The sequence below is a fragment of the Bubalus bubalis genome, chromosome X (genome assembly GCF_019923935.1).
Source record: "Bubalus bubalis isolate 160015118507 breed Murrah chromosome X, NDDB_SH_1, whole genome shotgun sequence".
NCBI lineage: Eukaryota > Metazoa > Chordata > Mammalia > Artiodactyla > Bovidae > Bubalus > Bubalus bubalis.
This window is the reverse complement of record NC_059181.1, coordinates 51,176,912-51,189,371: the sequence shown is the minus strand read 5'-3', so window position 1 is coordinate 51,189,371 and position 12,460 is coordinate 51,176,912. Positions and strand designations below refer to the sequence as shown.

General features: G+C 43.8%; 1 protein-coding gene and 2 long non-coding RNA genes across 9 annotated transcripts in view; 2 read left to right on the top strand and 1 right to left on the bottom strand.

Annotated features, from left to right (window-relative positions):
* FAM120C (family with sequence similarity 120C) overlaps positions 1-4,235 on the bottom strand; it is a 133,338-nt gene extending 129,103 nt beyond the window's left edge. For 5 of the 7 annotated variants that reach the window (XM_006068992.3, XM_025276953.2, XM_025276954.2 and 2 more), the window contains exon 1: positions 3,172-4,033. In XM_006068992.3, the coding sequence (XP_006069054.1) occupies positions 3,172-3,867 (696 nt within the window). In that variant the 5' untranslated portion in view covers positions 3,868-4,033. Of the gene's footprint in view, positions 1-3,171 lie in introns of all 7 variants that reach the window. The other 2 variants (XM_025276955.2, XM_044937229.1) reach the window with 2 other exon arrangements.
* Positions 4,040-8,784, top strand: LOC123331963. Its single transcript, XR_006548775.1, has 3 exons — positions 4,040-4,174; positions 7,168-7,323; positions 8,474-8,784. It is a non-coding gene; the product is annotated as an uncharacterized LOC123331963 (long non-coding RNA).
* Positions 8,785-9,318: 534 nt separating this feature from the next.
* On the top strand, positions 9,319-10,336 carry LOC112582308. The gene is made up of 2 exons (XR_003106828.2): positions 9,319-9,377; positions 9,757-10,336. It is a non-coding gene; the product is annotated as an uncharacterized LOC112582308 (long non-coding RNA).
* Positions 10,337-12,460: the final 2,124 nt, after the last annotated feature.

Below are 12,460 nucleotides of genomic sequence, written 5' to 3'. Positions count from 1 at the left end.
ACTGAAACTCCAATACTTTGACCACCTCATGTGAAGAGTTGACTCAATGGAAAAGACCCTGATGCTGGGAGGGATTGGGGGCAGGAGGAGAAGGGGACGACAGAGGATGAGATGGGTGGATGGCATCACCAACTCAATGGACGTGAGTTTGGGTAAACTCTGGGAGTTGGTGATGGACAGGGAGGCCTGGCGTGCTGCGATTCATGGGGTTGCAAAGAGTCGGACACGACTGAGCGACTGAACTGAACTGAACCTCTTCATTGAAGGAAAAAAAGATATCCTGCACCTAAAATAAACAAGTTATTATGGAGACTATGAAAAGATCAAAGAGTTGTTTATAATCTAGCATGGGAAACAAGACATATTTTGCAAACAGTAGTGCTTATGACTACTGAGAAATTTTTCCCCCAACATTTTGTTACAAAAAACTTTAAACATATAGCAAAGTTCAAACAATTTCATAGTGAACATTAAACTAATCATGACTGAGACTCTACCATGTTTACTACATTTGCTTTGGGAAAAAAAAAAAAAAGTGAAAATGAAGTTGCTCAGTCGTATCCAACTCTTTGTGACCCCATGGACTGTAGCCTATCAGGCTCCTCCGTCCATGGGATTCTCCAGGCAAGAGTACTGGAGTACTTGCCATTTCCTTCTCCAGATCTTCCCAACCCAGGGATTGAACCCAGGTCTCCCGAATTGTAGGCAGACGCTTTACCATCTAAGCCACCAGGGATCCAATCCAAGATATATTTTTTATGAACTGCTGGGATTTTAAAAGTGAGCCTATGTGTATTGAAGAATCTTAGTAGGTCATTTTAGGGTTGCCTCTCAAAAATGTTTGCTGATGATATGCATGAACAAAAAAGTTGGAAAACCACAAACCCAGTGTTCAACTACCCAGCCAACCTCTAATCAAAATCTATTCAGAGCTCAAAGGCCATTTTATGTCTCCACATCTGTGTCCACTCTCTGAACCATCCTTTCCAGACCTCTTCAAGGCTCAGTACCAATCTGTGAAACCTCCCTCAATTTTCACACTCTCAACCAGAATTAACCAATACTCCCTACAGGGACCATATTTTTCAATCATGAGCAATTAGCTCACAGTATCTGCAACTTTGTTTTCAGCTTGTCTTGTTTTCTAAAATCTAACCTTCTTGAGGGTAGTGATCCCCTTACCTCACTCTGAATCCTCAGCAATCAACATATTACTAGCCTATCGGTACTCAATGAATAACAACAAACAGCCCCAAACCTGTCTTTACCCAGGAGCCAGAGAAGATTTTAGTCCAATATGGAAATGATTTAATCTGGCACTTTAGAAGGCTTCATCTTAGAGCACTGTTGCTAAGAGCATGAGCTTTGGAGCCAGATCGCCTGGGCATGTATCCTAGCTCTGCCATTTATTGCCAGGTGACTCTGGGCAAGTTCCTAAACCTCCTGTGCCTCAGTTCCCTAGTTTGAAAAACGGATAATACTGTTTCACAGGTTATTGTGAGGATCAAATGAGATAATTTTCATTTGATAAAGCACCCAGATTAGCAGCTGGCACACAGTGAGCATTCCATCAACTTTAGTCACTGTTGACAGCAACCAAGTTAATAATGACAATGAGGTAAAAAGTCCTTAAAGATGGAGTGGTAGCAGTGAAAACAAACTGGAAAGAATGGCCATGAATGGACAACTACTGAAAAAATATCCCGTCAGGAAGGCAAGCAAATGGAGTCTGATATATATATTTCTTCCACTTTGTATTGAGATAGCTTATGATTGAATTTTTAAAAAAAATTATTAAAAACAGCTATAATCTACCCAGCCTACACACGTATTAGATGCTGAGCACAAGAAGTCTAGCATGACTGGACTTTAGCCAAAAGCTGTATGACCACTGCAAGTTTCTTTATGTGGGTCTTTCAATCTCTCAGCTGAGATTTTTTCCCCTCCTCATTACTCCACCCAGCACCATTTCCTTAGTTTATGATTCCAGTTCCATGTCGTTTTCTGACTGTGTGCACATCCTCAAGAGCCTTGGTTGGGGAATAGGTTTGTGGTTCTGTCCTACTCAACCCTGTACTACTTTTTTTTTTCCTGCCCAACTCCTTTAATTCTCAAGCCTTGCTATTCCCTACACGTAGGAACTTGAAACTTAAGAGTATGGGAAAGCAACAAAGCAACAGCAGTTGTACCAAGAACTGGGGGTGCTGCCAAGCTGTTCTCCAGGCCCCATATGCAGTGACCCAATGCAGAGATTAGACTGGCCCCCATGAGGCCTCACATGCTTGATATTCCCATTTGCTTCTGCTCACTTTCTTTCTCTCCTTTAAAGAAGCCTCTTCCCAAGCCTGCAAGTAATTCAAATCCAATTCATTCTTAAAAGACCCAAGTGAGGTCCAACTTCAAGAAAGCCTCCTCTGAGCATTTTAGCCCAGATATTGCCCCCCAACACACATACACCAAACAAGTACTATACTTACAATCTTTACCATAAAGCGTAATCACATAACACATTTATATCATTGAATAAATGTTTCATGTGTATATTTTGATTTTCCAAGGGCAGGAACCATGTCTCACATGTCTTTTAAACCCCTTACTCTTAGTGGGTTAAAACTTGTTGAAAAGTGAACCAGTCGGTTTGTTTGTTTGTTTAGGCTAAGGAAAGATGAGATAGAAACAGGTTGAAATGAAAATGGTTGAATGGACAGATGGGTGCAAAAGAAGCAATGGTTCAAAATTCGGGGAAAAGTTGTAGAAGAAAGGTGTTCAATTAACATGTTTAACTGATCTGCTGCAGGGTTGGAAAGAGAAACAGAAGGATGTCAACTGGAAATTTTGAAAAGGGCATTTCAGCTTGAGGCAGAAAACAGCAGGAGAAAGATGGAGCTACAAAAGAAATTCTGCTAAAATCCAGAGATAGGCCAACTGGGTAAAGGGGGTTATTGGGACGACATGGGCAGAGAGATGTGGTTATGCAGGTGAGCCAATCAGTAGGGGGTGGTATGAAGGGTTGGGTAGATGGATAAAATGATCAAGGGTGCTTAGGCAAGTGGGTTAGCTGACTGGGCGGTGAGTGGGTAAATGGGAGAAAGGTAAGTGGGTGGGTGGTTAGGTGTTTAGTTGAGGGAATAGGTGTGGGGCGAGTTATTTAAGATCCGGCCCCTCCCTCACCTTGACCCGGAAGCGGATGAGTGCTAGCCTCACGCAGTGGCTCAGGCAGGCCGGTGGCAGGAACCAGGCCCGAGGAGGAGGGGTGCCCTTGTTGCCCACGTGTCCCACGATCAGTTGCGCTGTCTGCCGCTCGGCCTGGCACCGACGGCCCCATTCGGCCAGCCGGTCCTTACCCAGGCCCCCGGGGAACATGACCACCAGCTCCAGGCCGTCGCCGCCGGGATAGGCACAAGCCTGACAGAGCGCTGACAAGTAGCCCAGCATGGCGTTCCATTGGCCGCCACACACCCAATCCGTCTGGTAGCCGCCATAAAGCCGCGGCAGCGCTGAGCCCGCGTCCACAAGCACCCGGGCCCCGGGCAGCGGAGGGGGCGGCGGCGGCGGAGGCGGCGGGTGCAGGCCGGGGTGCGCCTGGCCGTGATGGTGGAAGTGGTGAGCGGGGTGATGGTGCCGAGTAGGCCCCGCACCCCCGGAGTAGGCGCCCAAGGCGGCGGGCGGGAATGGCGGTTGCTGAGGCGCAGAGCCCCTGGCGGCGCGTGGAGCCCCGGGCGCTAGGGCTGCCGTAGGCGGCAGCTGGCGATGCTGGTGCTGCTGCTGCTGGCGTGAGACCGTGCGCGCGAGTTTGAGGAGGTCCACGGGCACCACGGCCCCAGGACAGCGCTTCTCCAGGAACTCTTGGAAGCCCTGGACGCCCATGCTTCGTCGGTGGGCAGATGAGACGGCGGCTGCGCGAGCAAGCTAGGCGGCGATCTGGGCGCGAAGCTGGGGGCGGGCGCGTGCGCACTCCGCGGGGGGCGAGGGGGCGGGGAAAGGATTCCCGAGGGGAGGGTGAGCTAGAGAGGGAACGAGGGCGGGGTGAAGAGGAGACAGCTGACTGGATTTGGGAGGAGAGAAGGGGAGAGGCCGACCGGACTCAGGAGAGGCTGGGAGGATAAAATCGATGACAGGCTCTAGTCACTTCTTTTGTATCCCTCTGCCGCCGCTCTTCACCGCTTCAAAAGGGGTAAAACCTTTTCCTGCCACCTCCGGGAGCCATATTGCCTCTTCTCTGTGGTACACGCTTTCTAGTCGGAGGCGGGGGAGGGGGAGTAGCGGGGGCGGGGCAGGGAAGCGGGGCATCCTGGGAGTTGTATTCTCTTCTAAGGCTTCGGGATAAAGAGTTGGAACTAAATTACCACCTTCGTCTACCCTTGTATTCACTAGGTATCAAGGGGCGGGGCGTGATAAGCATTCAGGATTTGCACTCCAACTCGACATCCACCGAGTTGCTTCAGGCTGTTTATCGCCTTTCCCAGGAAAAGGAGTTTGGGGGGCAGTGATGCATCATGGGAAAGGAAGTAAAGTGGATTATTTTAATTCAGCTTAAGTATTATAAGATTCCCACGAAGGAAGAATTTTCCTTTGAGGGGAAGGAATAAAGTGGGTAGCACATTATAGAAAAGGACACATATGAAAGGTAAAAATGATCACCACCACCATTTCTGTGAGACCTTGATGCTGGGAAAGATTGAAGGCAGAAGGGGAGGACAGAGGATGAGATGGTTGGATGGCATCACCGACTTCAAGGGACATGAATTTGAGCAAACTCTGGGAAATAGTAAAAGGGAAGCCTGGCGTGCTGCAGTCCATGGGATTGCAAAGATTCGGACATGACTGAGCCACTGGATAACAATAACAATATAATCTTAGGTTGTAAAATAACCTTAGTTCTGTAATAAGCCACATAACTTTTTAGCTAAGGTAATTCTTTGAGGAAGAGTTTTTTGGCCCCAGTTTATGAATAGTGAGATTTACATTATTTATTTGCCCAAGGTAATGCAGAGACAAAGTGAAATGGGATATCCAATGTACTCGGGATCTCTTTGTTTAGGGAGATAAGCATCAACACAAATTAAACTACAAGTTGTACCCTTCTGGTACTCTTTGAGCTACAATGTCATATAGTTAGGACATTTATTTGCAACCACTATGAATTAATTTGTTGGGGAGCTCTTGAGAAAATAGCAGTAAGGGCTCCAATTCCAGACATAATGAAGGAAGGGTCTGAGAGTGGACTCTTGTTTAACACTTGGAAATGAATTGTCTGAGGAGACATGTGCTGACAGAGCAAGAGGCTTTATCAGGAAAGGGCACCAGAGCAGAGAACAATAGGGTAAGGGAACCCAGGAGAAGTGCTCTGCCACGTAGCTCGCAGCCTTGGAGTTTATGGTGATGGGGTTAGTTTCCAGTTTGTCTCTGGCCAATCATTCTGACTCTGGGCTCTTACTGGTGTTGCGTGAATTGCTCAGCCAAGATGGAGTGCAGTTAGGATTCTGGGAGGTTGGTAGGACATATGGACTGGCATCTTCTGTTTTTGACCTTTCCTGAATTCTTCTGGTTGGTGGTAGCTTGTTAGTTTCATGGTCCTTACCAGGAATCTCCTGTTGTTAAGATAACTCATGCAAGTGGCTACTACCTTGCCTGGCCAGGGCAGGTGGTTTCAGTTTTTCCCCTAACAGTACAGAATCATCTTTTGAAAAAACTATTTTTAGCATTCTCCTTGGTTGATTATGATATTGTGCCAGTCTTCTGGCTGACTGGCTTTTAGAGCCCACTGTTTCAATAGGAGGAGGGTAGCAAAGAAGATTAATTCTGTTCTGTGAGTAGTAGTCAGATCTGTCTTGGAATTTAATACAAGGCAGGAGATAAAAGCAGGCTAAATAAGAACACAAAAGTGCAGAACCCAAGAGTAGTCCAGGTGAAATGAAGTCTGAGACTAGTGTGCATGCATGCTACATTGCTTCAGTTGTGTTTGACTCTTTGTGACCCTATGGACTCTAGCCTGCCAGGCTTCTCTGTCCATGGTATTCTCCAGGCAAGAACACTGGAGTGGGTTCCTGTACCTGCCTCCAGGAGATCTTCCCGACCCAGGGATGGAACTCACGTTTCCTGCCATTGGAAGGCGGGTTCTTTACCAATAGTGCCACCTGGGAAGCCCAAGAAAAGTGTGACAGTGTTAATCACTCAGTCGTGTCTGACTCTTTGCAGCCCCGTGGACAAGTAGCCCATTGAGAAAAGTGTATGGGGATGCAAAAGCTGAAAAAGCATCAAACTCCATAAAGAAAGTCATCATAAAAGACTAGTGGAGATAGAACAAGCCAGATTGGCAAAGAATAAGTAGATATTGAAGCAATGCACATAAATAACTCTTGAGAAAACAAGCAGTGAAAGAGAGAGTAGTGCCTTGAAAGGATGGTGGATGGAAAGAATAGAGGTTTTTCTAGTATAATGGATACCTAAATGATTGTCTACTCAGCCCTCCTTTCCTAAGAATTAACCCTCTCCCCATTTACAGTTATAACAAAAACTGTCATGTTAACCATAACCATAGCTGACTGGGTCAAAGGCAGATAATGAATTCAGGCTGGGTCAATCAGAATCTCATTCTAGAAATTTGAAACTGGACCAAAGAGACCAGTTTTTCTTGAAATTTAAATCTTGGATGCTATCAGCAGTCAATTTTCCCATTAGATGAACAAAAGTAAAAGATGCTGGTCTGAAGGAAGGGAAGAAAAATGCAGACTCAGAAAAGAGATGGGAGATAGGAAGGCTTCATCATGTTTAAGTCCCAGGTTTTAGATCATTCTTTAGATATTCTTGTCCTTGGTTTCTCTGAAGCAATCTCATACCCTTACTATTTTTAAGGTAGAATTGAATTAGAAACTACTCATGACCAAAAAATATTAATTCAAGAACTGGTACCAGAAATGGGGTATGTCAAATTACAAACCCTAAACTGTAGGACTGGCAGAGATTGGAGATCTCTCGTATCATTAACTGGAAGTTTGCATTCTGTTATTTGGCAATGAAATAGTTGCTTATTGCTCTTGAGACTCAAAAACAGCAGCCCTTCTGCATATATCAAGAGTTTGGCAACTGTTGACGGTCAGATATTCATGGGCTTTGCTGACTTATAGTAGTAGAACTCTGTCTCACTTCAAATATTTCACTAATTAGGAAACTGGCATCCAGGCAGTTGGAATGAGGTTATCTATATAAGCAGATTCTTTACCATCTAAGCCACCAAGGAAGCCATCTATATAAGCCAAAGCCCCCAAATGTGAAGATCTCTTCCTCTGTACATGCATTCAGCTGAAATACAAGAGAAAGTGGGTAAGTGTAACATTCCCAGATCAGGTCAAAAAAGAGAAGCTTCACGTCCTTTAAATCAGCGTACTGTTTTCTATCTGTGCTCTGAACTGGACACCTTGAGCAGAATGCCAGGGAGAAGGACACAAGTGCTTAGGTACAGAGATAAGAAATAGAGCTGCAACAGAATGAGTCAGGTTACTCTGTTTAGCAAATCTAAAGATTCAAAGTGCATAAGTTGATTAGATTCTTGGCACTTATTAGCATTGTGAGTCCCCTCAAATGAAATCAACAGGCAGTCCTATGAGGTTTTGAAGATGAAAATCATACTTAGTGAACAGCGACCATGAGCCAGCAGTGATTCTCAAAGTATGGTACATGGACTAGCACATCTGCACCTAGGATCTGTTAGATATGTAAGTTCTTGGGCCTCATTCCAGACCTCCTGAATCAGAAACTCTTGGGGGTGAGGCCAGTAATCTGTGGTTTGTGTCTGTGTGCTCAGTCGCTTCAGCTGTGTCTCAACTCTTTGCAACCCATGGACTGTAGTCTGCCAGGCTCTTCTGTCCATGGCATTTTCCTGGTAAGAATACTGGAGTGGGTTGCCATGCCCTCCTCCAGGGGATCTTCCTGACGCAGGGATCGATCCTCTGTGGCCTGTTTTGCAGGTGGATTCTTTACCTGCTGAGCCATTGGGGAAGGCCAATCTGTGATTTAAGTGGTGTCAAAGATAAACAAAGGCTGACATTAGTTAAAGCAGTGAGAACAGATTTTATTCAGTTACTGACAGTAGGGGAAAGAGCAGAGCTCCATTCCATTTGTGCAGAGGTGACAGCATTTTAAAGGGAGAAGGAGGGAGGAGGAGTGAGGCGGGGCTCAAGTAGAAGCAGGAAAGGGAAAAATTACAAAGGGCTGGCCAGTGTAAATGCAGTTAGGCTAGCTGTGTCTGCTCATTGGCAATTATTGAAGTCAGTATTATATCCTCCCACAGTTCCTGAGAGAGAGAGGCCCTAGCCTTCATAATGATTACATTTCAAAGGATTGGTCCTTGAGACACACACACAGGGGAAGAATTCATAATTGTAAGCCCTTTTTGGTAAACACTCTTAAGAAAGAGAGGTCAGGAGTCTATTGTCAGATGTCAGCTAGAACAAGCTATACATTCTTTTTACAGCTCCAAGCTTTCCAGATGAAAACTGGGTCATCCCAGAGACTCTGACATGTTAACATATTAGAACATGTTAGAACCAGACATGGAACAACAGACTGGTTCCAAATTGGGAAAGGAGTATGTCAAGGCTATATATTGTCACCCTGCTTATTTAACCTATATGCAGAGCCCATCATGTGGAATACCGGGCCGGATGAAGCACAAACTAGACTCAAGATTGCCAGGAGAAATATCAATAACCTCAGATACGCAGATGATACCACCCTTATGGCAGAAAGTGAAGAACTGAAGAGCCTCTTGATGAAAGTGAAAGAGGAGAGTGAAAAAGTTGGCTTAAAACTCAACATTCAAAAAACTAAGATTATGGCGTCTGGTCCCATCACTTCATAGCAAATAGATGGGGAAACAATGGAAACAGTGACAGACTTTATTTTCTTGGGTTGCAAAATCTCTGCAGATGGTGACTGTAGCCATGAAATTAAAAGATGCTTGCTCCTTGGAAGAAAAGCTATGACCAACCCAGACAGCATATTGAAAAGCAGAGACATTACTTTGCCAACAAAGGTCCATCTAGTCAAGGCTATGGTTTTTCCAGAAGTCATATATGGATGTGAGACTTGGACCATAAAGCTGAGCACTGATGAATTGATGCTTTTGAACTGTGGTGGTGGAGAAGACTCTTGAGAGTCCCTTGGACTGCAAGGAGATCAAACAAGTCAATCCTAAAGGAAATCAGTCCTGAATATTCATTGGAAGGACTGAGGTTGAAGCTGAAACTCCAATACTTTGGCCCCCTGATGCGAAGAACTGACTCATTGGAAAAGACCCTCATGATGGGCAAGATTGAAGGCAGGAGGAGAAGGGGACGACAGAGGATGAGATGGTTGGATGGCATCACCGACTCAATGTACGTGAGTCTGAGCAAGCTCTGGGATTTGGTGATGGACAGGGAAGCCTGGTGTGCTGCAGTCCATGGGGTCACAAAGAGTTAAACACGACTGAGTGACTGAACTGAACTGAGAGACTTAAAAGGCTAGAAGCCAAGTTTTGTCTAGTCTCTCTTTAGTGCAGGTGTTTGAATGGAGTGTTTGTGTTGAGTGTTTTTGCAGGTTGCACTAGTTCTCCAGATGATTCTTATGTACTCTTAAGTTTGAGAATCACTGCTCTTCTAGAGCAATCCCAAGGCCCAAGTACAGACTGGTAAAACAAGAAGCAGCATCAATATAACTGACTCTCATAAGTTTTTCTACACCTGTAATTTATTTCCTTCCTTCCTTCCTATCCAGGTGGAATGGTCTATACTCGGACCGGTGACTGGATAAAGGTGTGCCCCTTTGCTTTCCTAAAAGGAAACTTTGTGGTTAATCTAAATATTTCTCTATTATTGCATGTTAGATCTATTGGTGGCAGTCAAGTTATAAAGAGGTTGCAGGATCCACATTTAGATTGCACTGAACTAGATGAAGAAGGGGCGTGTCCATGCCATGTTGTTGCTCTGGATGCAGTAGCTGCAAGTGATTGGCAGTTGTCCACAGATTGTTAGGTGTGGGCATTTTGGAATTGTAGATATGGGGGAAATGGCATATGTGTTTATAGGGCAATCAAAAGGAGGACTGTATGTAAACATCTATTTTGTCTCTTCTATACCCCTTTGCTACCCTTTTCTCTACCTTACTCTCATGGTTGCATCGGGAGCCATTCTTTATGTATCTTCCCAGAGAATTTGGGATTGAGCTGGAGGAGGAAAGATGAAAAATCCTGGCTGCATTTCAGTACCTAATTTATTTGTTCCTAAGGGCCATCTGCATTATCCTTGTGTTTTGTGAGATACCAGCAACTTTATAATAAATTCCTCTTTTTGTTTAAGCTTGTTCAAATTGGGTTTCTGTTACTTAAAAACACGAAACATATAGCACAAGAGAAACTTTATGCTAAACATAGGCCATAGAGAGAGTACAGTAAACAGAGGCCAAAGCCCTGAAAATAAAAAGGGACAGTGAATGTCACAGAATAGTGGTTAACGTGTGTGCTTTGGAGCTGAGATCTGGGCTTCAAAACCTGTTCAACCCCTTACTTGCTATATAACATCAACAAGTTATTTAACCTCTTGAGCCCTTAATGTGTCTGTGAAACATAGACTCATTAAGTTTTCAACAGATTTATTTGGTACATACTATGTGCCAGGAATAACACTTTAGTTAAGTTAGTGTTAGTCACTCAGTCGTGTCTGACTCTTTGTGACTCCTGGACTTTAGCCCACCAGGCTCTTCTGTCCATGGAATTCTCCAGGCAAGAATACTGAAGTCAGTTGCTATTTCCTTCTCCAGGGGACCTTCCCGACCCAGGGATTGAACCCGGGTCTCCCGCACTGTAGGCAGATTCTTTACCATCTGAGCCACGAGGGAAGCCCACTATGTGCCAGGAACAACACTAGGCTGGGAGTAAAGAGTTCTCAAGACAGTCAAGGAGCTTAGAAGGGAGATGTTAATGATACTTACCTCAGAAGCTTGTGAAGATTAAATGATATAATAAAGTGTTTGGCACAGTAAGCACCTAACAAATCTTAAAGTGAAAGGTAGAGAGAAGCGGTTGCATGGAGAGGTCACATTGGATTAAATCTTATTATCTTCCACCTAAGTAGTTGACTAGCTGTTTAGTTTCTGTAAGGGCCCCACTTAGCTTTCTTTATTACCCAAATCTTTGGGGCTGTTTGAGAGGCTGTAAGCTTATAATGGTAATAGGAAATAATTCATTAGAAGGTCTAATGAGGCTTCTGTTTCTTAAACTAGCAGTAATAGCAGGGAGGTCATTTGATTAGTAAAGAAAACAATGACTGTGGTTCTCAACCCTAGTTAGGTTAATATGATACTAATATATTATCTGGGGAGCTTTTTAAAACAATACTAATTAGAGGGATGGGGCCCAGACACTATTTTTCTTTTACATTCTGGTAAAATACAACACAAAATTTACCATCTTAACCATTAAAAAAATTAATTTATTTCTCTTAATTGGAGGCTAATTACTTCACAATATTGTAGTGGGTTTTGCCATACAGTTCAGTAGTGTTAAGTATATTCACTTTGTTGTGCAACCAAGGCACTAATTTTTAAAAATACCTCCTGGGTGATTTTAATATGCAAACAGGGATAAGAACCTCTGAGCTGGAATGGAGAAATCTTACAAATACTGGTTAAATTCCTGAGTCTATTTCCTCATTTGTAACATGCATGTGAGCTAGTCTTTTCCAATTCTTCATCTATTTATCCCAAAGTCCTCTTCCTATTCAGACTATCATCTATGCTGTACTTCATTTCTGTCTTGAGCTCCTGTCTTAAGACCCACCTTCTGAATTTCCTCAACTCCTACTACTTGAGCTCCTCCTAAATTCTTTAGTCACAGATTTAATTATGTCATCTCATTCTTTTATATAATGCTCATTAATGATGGCACATTTTAAATGGGTTTTATGGTGTTTTATCCCCCAACTTAAATATTTTCATCTCTGAACCTCACTTTACATCATCTATCATTGCAGCCAATATTCAATCGTTCCCCAGTCGACTTCCTGTTGACTTGCAGATTGGGTTCAGCTTTGTTACATCTCTATGACTGTTTCCTCTTCTCTTTAGTGATATGTAAGGTCCCTTCAGGAGTTGTTACTGTTATATGAGCAAACCTACTATGTGCCAGGCACAGTGCTAAGCCCTTTATGTTTTTTTTTTTTTACTTAGTCTCAAAATACCACCACTGAAGTATTTTTACAGATAAGGAAATTGAAGCTAATAAGTAATTTTCTTAAGTTCACAAAGCTAGAATACAAATCCAGGTCTTCTGGACTCCAAAAGGCATCTGTATTAACTATAATCCGAACCAGGGCCCATTTCTAAACCAGCCTGATTTCCCAAGTGCAAGTTTGTTGTGAAGGTCACTAGAGATGTCTAACAATAAGCACACTTAGCAAATTTGGGACATATCTCATTTAATAGT